Here is a 19211-nt window from a genome sequence, read left to right on the forward strand (position 1 = left end):
AACCCTGTTTTGAAGAAAGAAAAAAAAAAAAGACCTTTTTTTTTTTTTCATTAAACAAGATGCTTCCTTACAAAAACTAGGCAGGCATGGTGGCACATGCTTATGATCCCAATACTCCCAATACTTGGAGACAAGCAAGAGGATTGTCTAGTCTACAAAGGATGTTCCAGGCAAGTCAAAATTGTTGCCATTGAATATCAACATGTTGTTTAAATGTTGATACTTGTAGCATATTGGAAATTGTGTCCTTTGCAATTATTTTAACCTTTAAATGATAATTTAAAATTCACAAGAAATCATACAGTTTGTTAGAATTCATTTGAGTTGTCATCAGCAAAAGAAGTTTAAAACTATTATGCAAAATGCTATTTTGCTGGTTGGAGCGGCACACATAGTCTATAACCCTAGCACTTGGGATCTGGAGACAGGAAGCTCAGAGTCCAAACTAGCTTGGAATATATGAGAACTTGCCTTAAAACAACAACATGGTATTTGGTTTAATATTAATTTTTTGTGTTATACTGCATAGTTCAAAAGGGCAGTAAGATTTTTTTTTCTAGACAGGGTTTCTCTGTGTAACCTTGGTTGTCCCGAACTCACTTTGTAGACCAGGCCTCTAACTCACAGAGATCTACCTGCCTCTGCCTTCAAGAGTGCTGGGATTACAGGTATTTGCACCGCTCAAGGTTTGTAGAATAATATTTAACAAACTGAGTTACATAAATTTATATAAGTAATTCAAATAATACCGTTTCACTAAGAAAATGTGTTGAGCAGGAAGTGGCAATGTGCACTTACATTCCCAGCCTGATCCACATACTGAGACCCTGCCTTTTAAAAAGAAAGAGAGTTCCTTTAACTTCTGTGCTGCTGGATCCAGTGGTTAAATTCTCAGTCCTTGGCTTATTTTATCTGTCAGAGGCCTACGGTTCTTTGTTTTCTGCTTAATCATAGCTTTAATCTCTTGTTAATCAGTCAAACTTTAGTCTGAATACCGTTACCTGGGAACCCTTAGAATGCTGAATTCCAGACACTACCTTAGCTCTTTTGAGTTGAATGTACACTGTAACATGATTCATGATGATGTAAAGGTTGAGGAGATCTATCTACACCAAACCATGTTCTTCTGATTGTCCTGTTAGTAGCTGCTCCTCAGCCAGTCATCATCTACCCTCTGGGGTCTCAGTCAGTTCTACACCAACCTCACCTCTAGCTTATTAATTTCATTTGTATTTAAGACTTAGGAAACTACTCAGCAGGCTGGCTTGAGAGTCTAGTGGGATCTCGTGCTTAGCAGAGCTCACACTGAGCGGGGGATCTTTCCTCTAGTCTGTTTGTCAGTACTGCTCGGGCTCCTTTCAGCTGCTTGTTCCAGATGGTACACAGGGATCCTTGAGCCCTCTCCTTTCTTCATACCACACAACTAATTATCAACAGTTCTCGTTGGATCTGTTTGTGGTGTTGTGGTTGTCGTTGCTGCATTTTGTTTGTTTATTTATTTGTTTGTTTTTAATGAGACAAGGTCTCTGGCTGTCCTGGAACTCACTATGTAGACCAGTCTAGCCTTGAACGCACAGAGATCTACCTGCCTCCCTCTGTCTCCAGATTGCTCAGATTAAAGATGTGTATCACCACCACCAGCACTGTTTTTATCTATTTTTAAAGTATACCCAGAGCCTTATAACTTCTTGTCACTTTAAGTTATCATCCTATTCAAGCTCCCATTCTCATACCTGAATTGTTTCCTATTTCCTCGCCTACACACTTGAGTGCCTCAGTTTAATTTGAACACAACAGCTTATTTGACCCTGTTAAGACAATTAGGTTGATAATTCTTCTTAGTTTCCATGTTTTACCCATAATGAAAACTGAAGTTCTGTGTAAGAAGAGTATGGTTTCTACAGTTAGACCTTTCTCAACATATCACCACACCTACTCTCCATTCCCCTAGCCCAATTGTTCTGTTGCTGCTCAGATCATCTGTGCTTTCCCTCCAGTTGACTCAGTCACACTTTGCCTTCTTGCTGTACTACAGACCCCTGCAGTGCAGCACTGCCTGTCCTCTACCCAGGCTCCCACATCCACACCTGTCAAAGTTAATATGCAGTACACTGTATATCTTACTGATTCATGTTTTATTTTCCATCTTCTGAACTGCAGTGTTAAAGACCTTGCTTTATCTCCAAGGCTAGTTATTGGTTAGCACATAATGGGTTTTCATTAAGCATATAAAGTAATCTATAAGAGTACATCAAAGTAAACATTTCCATGTTACAGTTGGGTAGTTGAAAGTTAGATTGTAATGTTCCTAAGGTGAGTAACGCAGATGGAATTTAAATCCAAATCTGATGTGCTCAGAACCTCTCTTCTTCCCATGTCTCTTTGGCCATTTCACTTATGCTCTTTAGTTTTCCTTGCTGCAGGGATAAAATTCTTGCCCTTTCACCTCACAAAGAAACATAGAGGTTTTACAACCAGATTATGTAAGAATATTCTAAAGACATCAAAATATTTTACATGTACAAAAGGTAGTGGTAGTTCTCTATTTTCTTATGAAAATGTATCACTTTTTGCTTGTAAATTTAGGTCTTTGGTCTACTTGAGATTACTTGTGTCTGAGGTAGCAGCTGAGGTTCCTTTCTTTTTTTCCTGTGTGGATATCCAGTTGTTCTAGCAGCATTTGTTGAAAAGACTATCCTTTTCTCCATTTAATTATAATAAGTAGCCTAACTCTGATTATGTGGGTGTTTGATACAGATTACAAAAATGAAAGAATAGTGTGCTTTTTGTTTCTCATCAATGTTAATATATATCTTGTTCAGGCCAGTGTTCTACTTATTAGAAGTGATTAACGTATTTTCTTTTTTTTGGTTTTTCAAGTCAGGGTTTCTCCATGTAGCTTTGGCTGCCCTGGACTCTTTGTAGACCAGGCTGGCCTCGAACTCACAGCGATCCACCTGCCTCTGCCACCCTGGGTGCTAAGATCACAGGCATGGGCCACCACACCCAGCTGATTAAAGTATTTTCTAAAGGGGCATTTACTACCCTCACTAATACATGTCCCAACTAGAAACTAGAAGAAATATAAAAGTTTCACTGGTACATTAGAAAACTCAGTTCTTAATTCTTTCCAACCTTATCTCTAGTTGTAAGGTAATGTCAGTCACAATTTGAGCAGACATAAGTTTAGAAATTGGCATGCTAATCTGACCATTTATATGGAAGTGCAGTGGCTAAATCTTTATAGTCCCTGACACTTGAAGCCAGGTATGGTAGTATATGCCTATAATCACACTCAGTCAGAGGTGTCAAGACAGTTGGGAGTCTTCCTTGATATAACTATATAATGAGTTCAAGGCCAGCCTGGGCTTCCTGATTCCCTGTTTCAGGAAGGAATTTTAAAAGGTGGTGGAGAATAATCAACATTTGGAGGTAGGGAGCAAAAAGGAGGAAGAAAATGAAGGGACAGTTTTGAAGGAAAAATAACAGTTGGGCTTTAGTAGATATTTTAAACTTTCTATAAGACCATAGTAATCAAGACAATGTGGTGTTTGTGTAACTATATACACATAAATCATTGTGGAAGAGTAGGAGAATTAGATATAGCTCTAATTTTCCTATTTTCTTCATTTGATTTTACTTAACCAAGGTGCTAATATAGTTTATGAAGACAGTTCTTCAGCAAATGTCACTGTAACAACTAGATATTCATATAGAAAAACTAAGCCATTAACTGTTAGATGGCACAAAACAAACATTTCTTTGGAGTAAAGACAAATCTAATATTTTAAGTAACAAAGGAGAAAATCCTTGTAGTAGAAAGATAAGCACTGATTTCTTACAACACAAAAGATAAGGAAAAGAAAGGAAAGAAATGGCTTGAAGTACATCAAAATCTAAAATTAGTTTTTCTCCAAAAACCATGTTAAGAAAATGAAAATATGTGTGGGAATATATGACTCATTCCTAAACTGTGTGAGTCCCTGGGTTCAGTCCCCAGTATGGGAAAAAAAGATAGATGAACAAAAGAAGATAAAAAGACAAATTAGTCTTGAAAAAAATGTTTGGAAATATATCTGATTAAAAAGTCTTCATTTTTAATTAATTTAATTCATTTTTAATTCAATTTAATTACTATTAAATTCAGTAATAAAACTACAGAGATGATTCAACAGTTAAGAGCACTGGCTGCTCTTCCAGAGGACCCAGGTTTAATTCCAGATACCCACAGTCATCTGTTAACTCTAGTCCAGCATATCTGAAACCCTTTTGTGGCCTCCTCAGAGACCAGGCAGACATGTGGTACACAGACATACATGTAGGCAAAACACCTCTACAACAAAATAATATTAAAATACCACTCAATGAGCCACAGAAACTGGATGTGGTGGCACTTGTAATTTCTGCCCTTCAGAGGCCAAGCAAAGAGGATCAAAAGTTTAAGTCCATCTCGGCATTATAGTGAGATCCTGTCACAGAAAAAGGATGGAGGAAGTAGGAGTACATAACACTTTTTTTAAAAGGTGTTATGTGAATGACCAATAAGTACATGCATACATTTAACAGTGAGACACCAGGAAAAGACTCATTTGGACTATAATGTGAGCTAGCACCACACCTCCACCAAAATGCACATTTTCCAAACCTGTAGTACACAAGTCTTGGCAGGGATAAAGATCAGCCAAAACTCATACCTTGCTACCAAGACTTGGGGAAGAAGAGTGGTAATTTCTTCTAATGTTAAACTCAGCATGTTAGCAGTTCTAATCCTGCCTAAATGCCCAAAAGAAATAAGGACAGGAATCAGCAACAAAGGCTTATACAAACTAGCAAAACCAAAGAAAATCCATATTCCAACCAGTGAATGGATAAACTGTGGTATTCATATCGCACACACAGCCTTCGTGTGGATTTCATTCCCTAGGCAGAAAAAAATTAAATGAATACCTCTTTGAGTTCAAGTAAAGACAAAGTTCTCCATACTGGAAGAAACATTTTCAGTAGTTACCTAAGTCTAAAGGTATATATTAATTGTAAAAATGAAGAAACTCCTTTTTAAATTTTAGTGCATTTATTTATTTTTGGTAGACGTGTACTCCATGGCTGTGTAGCAGTCAGAGGAGAACCTGGGTTAGATGGTTCTATTCTTTCACCATGTAGGTCCTAAAGAATGAGTGCAAGTTATCAGACTCAGCTGCAGGGTGCTTTACTCACTGAACCATCTTGCCTGCCTATGAAAGCCTTTTGAGTGTGTGCTTTATCTTGGCTTAAAGTTGGTGCATTATGTTTTACGTATCAATAACTCAATAAATTCTAATATGTCTGAGAGTTATGCGTGCATGTATTTCTAGACACCATGTTGCTGCCTCATGGCTGCAGAGACAAGAAGGGGACATCCAGAGCCCCTGGAACTGGAGTTAAAGGTGGTTGTGAGCCACCATGAGTGCTGAGACTTAAACTCAGCTTCTCTACAAGTACAACCAGTGTTCTTAACTGCTGAGCCACCTCAATAAATTCCTTAAAAATGAAAGCAACTATTTTATTGTTTGTTTGTTTGTTTGTTTGTTTTTCAAGACAGGGTTTCTCTGTATATACTTAGCTGTCCTTTAGACTAGGGTGGTCTCAAACTCAGACCTCCTCCTGGATCTGCCTCTCGAGTGCTGGGAATAAAGGCATATAGCACCATGCCCAGCAAAAGCAGCTATTTTTTAAATCAAAATAAAAATAGAATTTAGGCCACTATAAAGCACAACTGAAAAACACACACAAACTACCTATTAGGGATTTAAATTATTTTAAAATGGTAAATTAATGCTAATTACAGAGAGGTAACAGAATTCACTCCCTTGAACCCTGTTCCCTTTCTACATTGATGTGATGGAAACAAGATGAAGCTGACATTCTATCACCACTGTCACACCTACCAGTTCAGACAGCTGCCAAACTCTCCACAGAAGTCCGGGATGTCAGAGGGCAGATTCTCAGTTTCCTGCTTGAAGTCTGATGAACATTTGTGGAAAGAATGCAGTTAGGGGAAAGACGGCTGTAAGTGCAGGTGCCTTAGCCAGGCAGATCTGTAGTTTTAGAAATAGTTGGAAAGTAAAAGAAAGCACTAACTTAAATAAGCTACTAGGGACTTTTCCAAATAGACTAATTGATTAGACTTGTTTGTCCTTGTATACTGTACTTAGTATTTTAGTTTCTTCAAAGCATTTGAGTGGTATCTTGCATGCTATTCTTAAAGAAATGAAACACAAGCAGCTGAATTTAATTGTGTCAAAATTGGATGAATGATTGTGTACCCAAGGGAAGCAGACTGGGAGATTTCTGACTTCATTCCTCTTAAATATGATGAGCCTTTTTACATATTGTTTTTATTATATAGGTGATTTATCTACATGTATGTATGTAAGTGCAAAACATGTGTGCAGTACCAGGAGAGGGTGTTGGGCCCCCCGGGACTGGAGCCAAAGTTGCTTATGAGTTTCCCTGTGGTGCTGGGAATCAAACCCAAGTTCCCTAGAAGAGCAGCCAGTGCTTTTAACTCTGAACCCTCTCTTCAGACCCTGTGATGAGCTTTCTTAAAAGTAACTGATAAGGGGTTGGGGATTTAGCTCAGTGGTAGAGCGCATGCCTAGCAAGCGCAAGGCCCTGGGTTCGGTCCTCAGCTCTGGAGAAAAAAAAAAAAAAGTAACTGATAGAGCTGGGCAGTGGTGGCACATGCCTTTGATCCCAGCACCGCAGAGGCAGTCAGATCTCTGTGAATTCAAGGTCAGCCTGGTCTACACAGCAAGTTCCAAGACAGCCACAGCTACACAGAGAAATTCTGTCTCAAAAAACAACAAAAAGTAACTGGTAGCTAGGTCTGGCAACCAACCCACTCCTGTGTTTTCAGCACTAAGAATATTGAGGCAGAAGATTCACCACAGGTTTGAGCCTAACCTGAACTATATACTAAGTTCCTGGCCATCTAGGACTACTGGATGAAATCCATCAAAAGAATAACAATAAAAAATTAAAAAGAACTGATGTAAGGAAGTTATTAGCATTCTGATCCTAAGGCTTACCGTTTACCACCTATCACTGTAGGGCACCTGTAAACCCAGCATTCAAGAGATGAGGCAGGAGAATTGTTGTCAATTCAAGGCCAGCTTAGGAAGCAGAATTGTGTCCCAGAATATGAATAACTAAAAACTCTTCAAAGAAACTTTTTAGTTTGAGGTTTATGGTAGGGTTTGTTTTGGGCTGTTGCTGCTGCTGCTGCTGTTTATTTTGCAACACTTTTTTTTTTTTTACACTGAACTACAGGCTGTGCTTACAGACAGGGACCACCCTATCCAGCTAGAAACTAAATCTATAAGTTAAAATTTTAGAGCATGTCTCAAAACAAAATCCTATCTATCTGCAAAGAAGAGAATATACAAATACAGTATCAAGAAAGTATTTTATAGAAGCAAGTCAGAAAAATTACTGTAGGATTGTAATTAGATATACTCTTATGGAATTTCTAGAATGAGTATGACTTGATTATAAATGTTATGCCTATCAAAAGGGAGATGAAGGTAAGAATCTCAGCCTAGTTTGTGTTGGTCAGATCAAATCTGAAGTATCTTAACTTGGGGCATCAGCTTCTGTTCTCTAAAGAATGTTGAAAAGGTAAATCTTGTGTAAGATTTTTGAAAGACATAGAACAAAGACATTTTATCAAATGCTTTGTAGCCGTATGGGTAGATTTGGTAAACACACACTTCCTCCTAGAAAGACTGACAAGAGGATCTTGTGAAGAGAGTGTGGTACTTATTTGATAGCACGTTTGTTCTTTCCTAGTGCTACACACACACACACACACACACACACACACATTGTACTGTTCTAACATATTAAAAAGTTAGAAAGGATTGGTCACAAATACCTCTCACCACCAGGCCTGACCACCTGAGTTAAATGTTCACTACCAACATGGTGGAAAAGGAGAACTGACTTCTGTGAGCTGACCTTTGACTCCCACACATACAGTGGTGGGTACACATGTACATGCACTAAATTAAGTAAATGTATTCAGAAGGCAGGAGGGAACTCTGTTGTAATCGCCCTAAACATTGGATACACTTCAGCATCGTGTCATAGTTTATTTAATATTGTTCTTTCTTTACTCCCAGCCAACTCTGTACTTAATATTAAGTACTCGTGTACTTATTACTAATTCCAAGCTTAGCAAATTATGTTTTAGCAGTAATTTGTGTAGAACTGTTTAGTGTAGTGATTACTTTGAAATACTATATCCTGTAGATATTGAGTGTGGTATTCACCCATTTTTCTAGCTGGGAAAATAGAGTTCCTTTTTCTTCCAGCCTTCCATTATACAGATCTGTTCTACGCTTTTTTGCAGCTTTGATTACAGAAAGAAAATTCTAGATAAAACTTAGGAAAGCAGTTTGTACTATAAAGAATTACACAGTCAACTTGAAGCAGCTGTTGTAACTAGGTTTGCCCTAGGTTTCACTAACCAAAATGCCACTGGTTAGCAATCAGATATATCTTGATCAGTATCTACCAAATTCCTGGCCCTAAATTTTCTCTCCTCAACCTTCAGTTAAAATTTACCTGCTTTTTTCTTGCTGTCACATTTCTGAAAGTGATTAATGCCACCTATAATGGAACACCTTTTTTTCCCCTTCTCTTCATCATGTCTCCATATTTTTTATATACTTCCCTTTTATTATTGTAGTGATTTGGGATCTATGATCCCCTCAACCCCTCTGTGACACAATGCTGATGTAGAACGAGTTTCATGCAGATGCTATGGAGATAATCAGTACACAGAAGTCAGTGTTTACACAGATCTCCACTCCAGTCCTCCAGATCTTATATTCTTTTTGTTCCTTCCTTGGTGGAGACAATAGAGATGTCTTATTTATGGCTGAACACCAACAGTCATTCTTGACACTTTGACCAGTTATGAATCTGCAGTGAGTTCCCACTGGCTACTACAGTGAGTTACACTACATCCTGATCAGAACAAGCAACAAAACTTCTCTTTGGCCATAAGCAATTATATTTAATGGGTACATCATGTCCATTTAGAAAAACAACAGCAATAGCTTCCCGACTAGAAGGCCAATAATTTTGCTGGGCATGGTTGCTTGAGTCTATAATTCCAGCTCTTGGGAAGTGGAGGCAAGATTGCTATGAGTTTAAGGCCAGTGTGAGCTGAAGACTAAGACCCTGCCTCATAAAGGGAGAATGCTTTTGCTTTGTTTAGTTTCCATATCTTTTTGGTTGAAGTCCTTTACTCCATTCCAGCACTTTCATTACTCTACCTCCTTCCCCCCCCATTCTAAAAAAAAATTTTTTTTCTTACCTTTTATGGCATTTTTTAAAATTCCAAAGCAGGATAACAAAGATAGCGATTACGAATGCTTTACTGTCAGAAGGAAGGAGAGGAAGACCTCCTGGATCAGTGGACTTAGGGGGGGGCATGGTTGAAAAAGGGGGAGGAAGGCTGGGATTGGGAGGGGAAGAGGGAAGGAGCTACAGGGGAAATACAAAGTGAATAAACTATAATTAAGATAGATAGATAGATAGATAGATAGATAGATAGATAGATAGATAGATAGATAGATAGATAAAAGAATGCTTTGCTGCTCCTCCAGAGGACCCAGGTTCAGTTCCCAAAACTCATATTGGGTAGCTCATAACTGCTCATTACTGTAGTTCCAGGGATTCTGTTTTCTTCACACCTTCTTTTGGCCTTCATAGGCATCTGCATGTGTGTGGCTGGCATATAGAGACACATACATACACATAAATAAGAAAATAAATCTTTAAAAGATTTAAAGCAGATGAGACCTGTAACTGACCTCTCAGTTTTCTTTGCTGTAAGGAAAGTAGCTGTAGTGACGTAGCAGAAGCGCATAGTCATGGCAAGATCATGTTAGATTGTAATAAATGTTGTGGAGGAGGTAGCATGAATTGAGAGGATAATGGGGAGACAGGGTTACTTTTGATAACATTTAAAATGAAATTTTTTTCTAAAAAATTGTTATAGATCTTGATGTCTGAAAAATGAGAACATTTAATAAAGAAACAGTTCTGCAAACAGTCAGAACTATTTATAAATCTCTTTTAATAGTGTTCATGACATGATTTTGCTTTTTATATCCTGATTTTAAGTCAGAACTTAATGTGGTCACTGTTTGATTTCAGAAATCCTTTACATCTGTTTCTCCAGTAACAAGACAGATAATTTGCATTTGTTATAGTTGATTTGACAGGCATGTATTGAATACCTCATACCTGCCAGGTCCTGTTTCATTTATTGGAAATAAAAATCAAAAGTAGTTTTTAGGAACAATTTAGGAAAGTAAGGATAGGTGACTTATCATTGACTTTAAAATAATATAATGTTGGCGGGTATGGTAGCACACACCTTTAGTCTCTGCACTCAAGAGGTAGAGGCAAGCAGATCTCTGTGAGTTCAAGGCCTGCCTGGTGTATGCAGTGAGTTCCAAGGCAGCCAGAGCTACATAGTGAAACCCTGTCTCAAAAAAGACATCATCACCACCATCATCATCATCATCATAATGGTAATAATATGTCATTATGAGAAAATTTCTTCCTTACTAGTACTAATAAGTTTTAAGAATATATTATGCCTCCTTTAAAATTATCTGTCTTTACCAAACCTTCATAGACTAATGGAGTTTGTGTTCTAAATGGAAAGCAAGCGTAGGCACATAAAAAACAAAGCAAAACAAGGATCAAGCTATTGCATTACTTACTACATAATTAAACAGTGAAAGATAACTTTCCATTGGGTTCTTTGTGAGAAAAGAAGAATGTTCATCTTACAGTATGAATAGGTGGAAAAATAGAATGGAAGCTGATTTGGGGACAGATACAGGAGTGAAACATTGAAAGAGGTGGGAGTACTATTAAGATGTATTTCAAAGACATGAGTAAATAGACCTGACTGCCTGAAAGGTTTGTATTTGTAACTAGTAAAAGATACAGCAGAGTTCTTATATACAACAGGATTTGTGCTGTATATAATAGTGAAATGTTTCTGTAATCCTAAATTTACCATCAATTATTATGTAAAGAGGTTATCACAATATAACAATTTCAGTTGTATCATTATTCTAAATAAGTCTTTACTCCCCTAAGCATGTTCTGTAAATTTTGAGGCCAGAGTCCTACTCAAGTCTTACTTAGGTTAAAATGTTTTGTTTTTCAGTTACTTACACGCCAAGTCAATCATCCACAGAGACCTCAAGAGTAATAGTATCCTTCCTGAAATTGGTCTGCGAAGTCTGAAAGCACCCTGACTTTTTCTTCTGCATTTTGTCTTCATGTTATGTAAAAACAGTATTGTGCTAAGTTTAATATGCTATAAAAAAATGAATCAATTTGCATGAGAGCATAATAGAGCAGGATACAACCTGATCGAGTTTCATAATGACTGGACACTATAGGAAAGTCTGTTAAAAGTCTTTATCATAGTAGGACCTTTTCCTTACTTACATTTTATGTGCCCTATAAAGTGGATATTTTGTGGCAACTGCTTTCATTCATCTAATTTTGCTCAGTAGTAGCTGAAATTTGAAACTGAAGGGTCAAAATATGTAACAGTGACACGAAGGAAACAGTTTTTCTTTTGTGTCTTGAGTGCACACAGCTCCTTTCTGATGTCATCTGTATTGTAGTAAAGGCTGCATGGTGTTACAGGATATCTGGGCCAAAGTAAAGTAGAAAGTTCCCGAATCTCCCATAAGCCCGGATCTCCCATAAGGTGCCATAAGGAAGGCACCTTAACCTTATGCTCACATAGTTCAGTACTGAGAAATCTTAAAAGCAGGTCATAGAAGCTAACTAGAACTAATTCTTGTTTAAAACATGTTTGTTGACTTTCAGAAGAAATATGAATCACTATTTTGAAAAGAAAATATTCCTACAAAATTATAGAAACCAGCTCTTTTAACTGAAATTTTAAGAATGCTTTCTCTAGTAGGAAAATGAATTCTATTATTTTTTTCCTTTACTTACTGCACCTCAGATATATTTCTTCATGAAGACCTCACGGTAAAAATAGGTGATTTTGGTCTAGCCACAGTGAAATCTCGATGGAGTGGGTCCCATCAGTTTGAACAGTTGTCTGGATCTATTTTGTGGATGGTAAGAATTGAGAATATTTCTCAGTTGATCACATTCTTGAATCCTAAGCTACTAACTAGTTACTAGAAAGTCACTGAAGATCTTAACTACAGTATTTTTTCAGTTTCCACTAATAATATTGTAGGCCAGGCTTAATGGCATGTGCCTTTAATTCCAGCCCTAGGAAGGCAGAGGCAAGTGGATATGTTTGTATGAGGCCAGCCTGGTCTGCTTAGTTCTAGGACAGCCAAAGCTACATAATGAGACATTGTCTTGAAAGAAAACAAACAACAAACAAAATAATCAATTTTATTTTTTATGTAGTCTTTTTTTTTCTTGTCTTTAAAAAATACTGCAAAACCAGTTTCAGTATATTTGAACAAAATACATATACATTATAAAATGTTTAGATGTTAACTGAAAATTGTTTAAAACACTTTGTTTGCAATGTTGGTGGTTCACACCTTTTATCCCAGCACTCAGGAGGCAGAAGCAGGTGGATCTCTGTGAGTTCAAGACAGCCAGAGTTGGGTGAGATCCTGTCTAAAAACAAAACAAAGATTAAAAACAAATATGTTCAAATGGTTTGTGTATCCTGCTCTTTTTTTAAGGTTTGCAGCTTAAGGCATGTATTAAGAGACCTCTTCTTTGAGAAAGAGAGAGAAAATGCTATTCTTAACAGAAAGGCTGTTTCACACTTTTATTTAAGCCTAAATTGTAAGTAGACTTAACACTAGGAAGACCTTTATAATTATGGGGTAGCTAGAAGAGGAAAGACAAAGGAAAAGATAGCATGTTTTAGTCAACCTGTGCTGTCTGCACAAGCCTTTCTCTCCTTGTTTCTGCTTTGTAGAAGAGGTTCTGACAGATGAGAACACAGCTACTGCAGCACGCTGTTGAGTCATTTTTAGGAACCTGCTGTGAACCCACAGTGGTTCTATGTAACCTTTCAGAGGGTCTTTTCTTTGCAAAACCATTTGCCTCCTGTACTTAAGTGCCTTACAGCAGCTGATTGAATATAGAAGCAAATACTAGAGTCCTGCTAGCTACTGGTAAGGCAGGTACTAGAGAGAATTGGAACTCTTGGCACCAAACTCTTTGTTTTTTAAAATATAGTTAAGTTTCATTAAAAGTAGGTGCTTTCTGCTAATATCTAATATTTAAATGAATTAGTAAATAATTTAAGTCAGTTGAGGGTTAATATCTTAAATACTCACAGAGGTAGTCCATATAATTAAACACTCTGTAGGATCTTCACTCATATTTGAATAGAAACAATCTTGCTCTAAAGAACTTTGAAATATCAAGTCTAAGCTGAATACAGGTGTTCTAAGAATCTTTATGCAATTTTTGTCTTTAAGTTTTAATCTTTAAGTAGTTTAATCTTCCCTAGCACTGTTATCTCACCCTACTAGAAACAGAAAAGTTAGCAGGGCTTTTGAAGCCATATTTGCCTAAATAACCAGAACAATATATTGGTAGCAGTCTCGAAGAAACAGACCTTCCAACTAGTGGTCTAAGTTTGTCAAAATAAACTTCCGGTTAGATTTAGTATGCTTTCTGGGATCAGGAATGAAGTTAGTGCAAGTGGCAAAGTGGACAAGAAGAGTCTGCTGTGCAGAGCTTTCCTCTATGCTAACATCAACGTTCCCGAACCTCCCTGGAGCCTCTTCACCTGAAATGTGAGGCTGGACTCGAGGATGGGAAGACCTCTAGACTCTGTATTACAGTCAGCTATGTTTCTTTTAAAACTCTTTGATGCGTGTTAATTTCTAATCAATTAGAAGAGAGTAATTGATGATTGTGGTCTGGCTTTCTGCCACCTGTAAGGCACATATTTCTAACAAAGGTGGCAGTGTGCCCAAAGGAGACGGGGGAGGGGCATTTCTGTTCTGAAATTGTAAAGCAAAAATTGAAGACATCATTCACATGCTTCTACAGTGTGTTTAGCAATAGTGCAAGAGTTGGTCTAGATCCAGTCTCTAAGATTGTTCTTTTTCAAAAGCTTTAGTTTATGTAATTAGTAGAGTATTAGACAAGGTGGGGTTTTTTGTTTGTTTCCTTATGATTACTTTTTTTGTTGATACCCTGGATCAATGAGCTCATCTTTTATTCAACCATGCTAAATTTTAACAGAACCAGAAGAGCCAAAAATGCACTTAGTTGTTGAACAAATCTTTCAGGTTGATAACTAACTTCAGAAGAAAAAAAAAAAAAATATATATATATATATATATATATATATATGAGGAGCTGCAAAGATGCTTAGTGAAGAGCTCTGGCCTATCTTTCAGAGGACTTGGGTTTAATTCCCAGCACCCAAATGACAACTCCCTTTCTGTAAACTCCAGTTAGAGCAAATCTGATGCCTTCTTCTGGCCTCCACAGTGGCACAGACATATATGCAGGCAAAACACCCACACACATAAAAATTAAATAGGCCAGTTGTGGTGGCACATGCCCTTAACCCCAGAGGCAGAGGCAGGTGGACATCTGCGAGTTCTAGGACAGCCAGAGCTACATAGTTCCTGTCTCAATAAATTCATAATTTTTTGAGGGTGTGAGAGATCTACAACCTGAAATAATAATTTGGTCATAAACCAGGCTATGTGGTCCTCTGAATTATTTACTATATAGTCTATTCTACTTTTATTTATATCTTAGAAGAGAGAAATTTATCTGAAAAACTTTATAAATTAACAGATTGAAGATCTGTCACACATTTTAGTAGATGACATCTGACTTTTCCTCTAGCCATCTACTAGCAGTGAAAGCACACTAAAACTTAAAAGACAGTTCTTCAGCTGAACTAAACTCTATTCCCCCACGACCCCAAAATTGTTTTTTCATCTCATCACCCTTGTATGTGGTTTGTTTTATATCATATTACTAAAGTACCAGCTGTCAACAAAACATATGACAAAAACAAGTGGAGAAAACATTCTTCTCCACTGTTATCCCTTGACTTTCCGGGTTTTCCCATAGATCTTCCAACGGTATTCCTTAACTTTGGGAGGACAGCAGAGTCATGGGTGGAACTCTAAAGCTCGGGATGTGTGGTCCCACTCATGACTGTGTTCTGTATCATAGAGTGCAGTCAGCACTGAGCAGGCTCCATAGGCAGTTCTGACTGGCAGCTGCAATGGCACTGTTCCTGCAGTAGATACTCACCGTGCGAAGGCCAGGAGCCTGCTGTTCTGCAGCATTTTATTAACACCCTTTGCCACTTCTTCAGTTCCTTTCACAAAACAGATAAGAGATGCAAAGTGAAGGGGAAAACCCTGATTCTTCCCCAGTCATTAATTGTATTTCATGTAAATACGACACTGAGTTGTACAGTAGTGTGACTAAATTATGTTAAAATTTGATAAATAAGATTTGGTCTTTGTTTGCCCTAGAAGCAGCAACTAAAATTTTCTTTATACGATTTTCTAACAAGTCGACCTGTTGTGTTTCTTTTTTAAAGAAAGCTTTTTTTTGGGGGGTGAGGGGGGCTTGAGACAGGGTTTTCTATGTAGCCTTGGCTGTCCTGAACTTGCTTTGTAGTCCAGGCTAGACTTGAACTCAGAGAGATCTACTTGCCTCTGCCCCCTAAGTGCTGAGTTTATAGGCATGCACCACCACACCTGGCTTAATAAAACATTTTTAATACCATATATTTATTATATAACTTAGAAGGATGTTTGAATTTATCAGCCTCTAAATTCTACCATTATTTTCTAATAGGCCCTGAGTTGAGGAAAATCATTTATACTAGTGACAAAAGTTAATTTCTTGTACCTACTTCTAAGCCTTTTTATAAGTGCAAATCTAGTATTTCTTTGCCAATTTAGAGTAGAAAATAGAGACTAATTCTGATAGGATAGTCTTGAAATGGTCACATGGCAATGATGATGTTTGTTCAGAAACAGGGTTGCTGATAAAATTATAAAATCTTAGTAATACATCATAGAATCCCAGCTCAAATCAACTCTTTCAGAATTTATTCAACAGGATTTTTCCCCTTTATCTTAGTTGGTTTTATTTCTTTGACCATTAGTAGGCATATTATAGTTGATGATTTATTTGTTGTTTGTTTGGTTTTGTTTTGGTTTTTTGAGATAGGATTTCTCTGTGTAGCCTTGGCTATCCTGTACTTACTTTGTAGACCAGGCTAGCCTCTTAACTCCTAGAGATCTGCCTGCCTCTGCCTCCCAGAGTGCTGGGACAATGTGCCAAACATGGGACAATGTGCCCAACTGGTAGATACTTTCTTCAAATAAGGTGTTACTCTGGGAAATATCGTACTTTGTATTTCAGTCTTTATTCAGCTGAAATTAATGATAAATTAGAATTTTTTCCTTCTTGTATTCTAACAGGCACCAGAAGTAATCAGAATGCAAGACAAAAACCCATATAGCTTTCAGTCAGATGTGTATGCATTTGGGATTGTTCTGTATGAACTGATGACTGGCCAGCTACCTTATTCAAACATCAACAACAGGGATCAGGTAAATATCCATCATCTTTTAGAGTCATTTGAGTGTTTCTCTTTTATTGCTCCGGGTCTACAAAGCAGGGAAGTAAGGAAATGGAGGTAAATACAAATGATAGAGCTCTTGATCTTTGTGATTAACTTCAGAAAATATTTGTGTGCTTTTGACAGTTTTAAGGCTTTTGCTTGAAATGTTGGTCATAAATGTTACAACAGAGTGAAATTCCCAATTTTTTGACCAGAAGTTAGAAGTAAGTATAACAATGGAAATAATTCCTGTTTCTTAGCGAAAAGAATGAACACTGAAGTTTGTTGTGATGGTATATGCCTTTAATCCCAGCACTCCGGTGGCAGAGGCAGACAGATCTCTTTGTCAGTTTGTGGTCAGGCTGGTAGAACATTCCAGGCCAGCCCTGTCTTTTAAAAAAAGAAAGAATAAATTTTGCTGTGGTCACAGGTATACTTTTGTACCCTTTGATTCTGTCACAGATTGGACTGGCAAAATATGGGCTAAGCTGTGAACATATTTATATCAAATTCTTCCAGAATTATTAAAATGTGTTTAAAACAGCAAAGACAAAGCATGAGGGATTGGGAGATGGTTCATTGGAAGTGTTTGCTGAATAAGCACCAGAACCTGTGTTCAGATCCCCAGTATACACAAAAAGCTAGCTGTGGCTAGGCCGGTAACCACAGTGCTGGAGGAAGGAGGCAAATGGACCTGAAAGCTCAGTTTTCAGCTAGTCTAGTGGAAACATAAGTTCCATGTTCACGCTATCTCCATTTATTTAAAAAAAAAAAAAAAAAAAAAAAGGCTAGAGAGATGGCTCAGCCATTAAGAGCACTGTCTGCTCTTCCCAGGGTCCTAAGTTCAGTTCCCAACTTGGTGGCTCTCAGCAATCTGTACTGGATCTGATTCCCTCTTCTGGCATGCAGGTGTACATGCAGATAGAACACTCATATATGTTGTTGTTGTTGTTGTTTTTAATGAGGTGGAAGAATGATTGAGGAAGACTGATATGCATTTCTGGCTTCGGCATTCTTCAAGCCAGTACCCCCACGCACACACACATGCCCCCACAACAAAAGTGGGGGGGGGTATGAAATGGATGTTACATCATGTAGATTTTCTATAATGAAAATTCTACCAGAAGGGTAAAATTTTACTTCTTCCTTTCCTAAGTTCTTATTCTCTGTTCCTCCTTTCTATAACATAACAATATCACCCCACAAAGCTTTGCTCATCCATGTTTTCACAATAAATTCCCATAGGCTTTTCTTTATTTCCTTCCCTTCTCCCACTCTCTTCATTTTTGTTTTGCTTTTGTTTCTCAAGACATGGTTTCCCTGTGTAGCTGTGGCTGTCTTGGAACTTGCTCTGTAGATAAGGCTGGCCTTGAGCTCATAGATATTTACCTGTCCCAGCTTCCTGAAAGGTTGGATTAAAGGCATGTGCCACCACTGCCTGGCTCTCTTCCCCTTTTCACAGAGTGGTATGCTATCACCAGGCAGGACTTGAGGTCTTGACCCTTCTGCCCTGATCTCTAGAACATTGGGGATCACAGCTTGTGCTACCAGTTCCAGTTCACCAGCCCAACAAGTGGATGACTTGTCTTTACTAAAATTACCTTGGATGCCTCAACATTTTGTACAGATTTTATTTATTTATTTATTTATTTACATCCTGTGGCAGCTTCTACTGCCCCACTCCCCCTCTCCCCATAGCTTTTACTCCTCCCCTCTCCCTCTCCCCATTCCCTTTGTGGAGGCCTCTCATATCAAGATGTAGTAGGACTAGGCTCATCTTCTCTTATTAAGGGGATATGACACCCTCTTGACTTCATGGGCAACTGCACATAAATGCTCATACCCACACAGAGATGCACATTCATACATTTAATTTAAAATAAAAATAATTTTAATGGAGATTCTAGAGCAGATTGTGATTCAGTGGGGGTAGACTCCAAGCACTGGTACTTTTTTTATGCTTCTGGAATAATTCTGATGCATACCAAATGTCTTAAGGTTTCTGTTGCAACAACAAAATACCATGACCAAAAAGCAAGTTGGGGGAGACAGGCTTTATTCAGCTTACACTTCCACATTGCTGTTCATCACCAAAGGAAGTCGGGACAGGAACTGAATAAAACAAGGCAGAAACCTGGAGTCAGGAGCTGACACAGAAGCCATAGGGAAGTGTTGCTTATTGGCTTGCTTCCTATGGCTTGTTCAGCCTGCTTTCTTATTGAACCCAGGACCACCTGTCCAGGGATGGCACTGCCCACAATGGGCTGAGCCCTTCCTCATTGATCACTAATTGAGAAAATGCCTTATAGCTGGATCTCATGGTGGCATTTCCTCAACTGAGGCTCCTTCCTCTCTGATGTCTCTAGCTTGTGTCAAATTGACACACAAAACCAGGCAGTACACCAAAGATTAGAATTATCATTCCAAATTGTAAAAGCAAGCAAATGTGGAATACTTGCGCATTTCATCATGACTCCCAATCAAATAAAATGATAGGCTTTATGTATAAGTGTGTTCCTTTGTTGAAAGGAATTTTTTTTATTTTTGGTATGTTTTT

General features: G+C 37.9%; 1 protein-coding gene across 9 annotated transcripts in view; it reads left to right on the forward strand.

The window, feature by feature from the left end:
* The window catches only part of Braf (B-Raf proto-oncogene, serine/threonine kinase), a 130150-nt gene that overhangs the window by 97609 nt on the left and 13330 nt on the right, over positions 1-19211 (forward strand). For all 9 annotated transcript variants that reach the window (XM_060380143.1, XM_060380140.1, XM_060380141.1 and 6 more), the window contains 3 exons: positions 11237-11283; positions 12056-12174; positions 16512-16643. In XM_060380143.1, coding sequence (XP_060236126.1) covers positions 11237-11283; positions 12056-12174; positions 16512-16643 — 298 coding nt within the window. The remainder of the gene's footprint in view (positions 1-11236; positions 11284-12055; positions 12175-16511; positions 16644-19211) is intronic.

The sequence above is a fragment of the Meriones unguiculatus genome, chromosome 3, assembly GCF_030254825.1.
Source record: "Meriones unguiculatus strain TT.TT164.6M chromosome 3, Bangor_MerUng_6.1, whole genome shotgun sequence".
In the NCBI taxonomy this organism is placed as follows: domain Eukaryota; kingdom Metazoa; phylum Chordata; class Mammalia; order Rodentia; family Muridae; genus Meriones; species Meriones unguiculatus.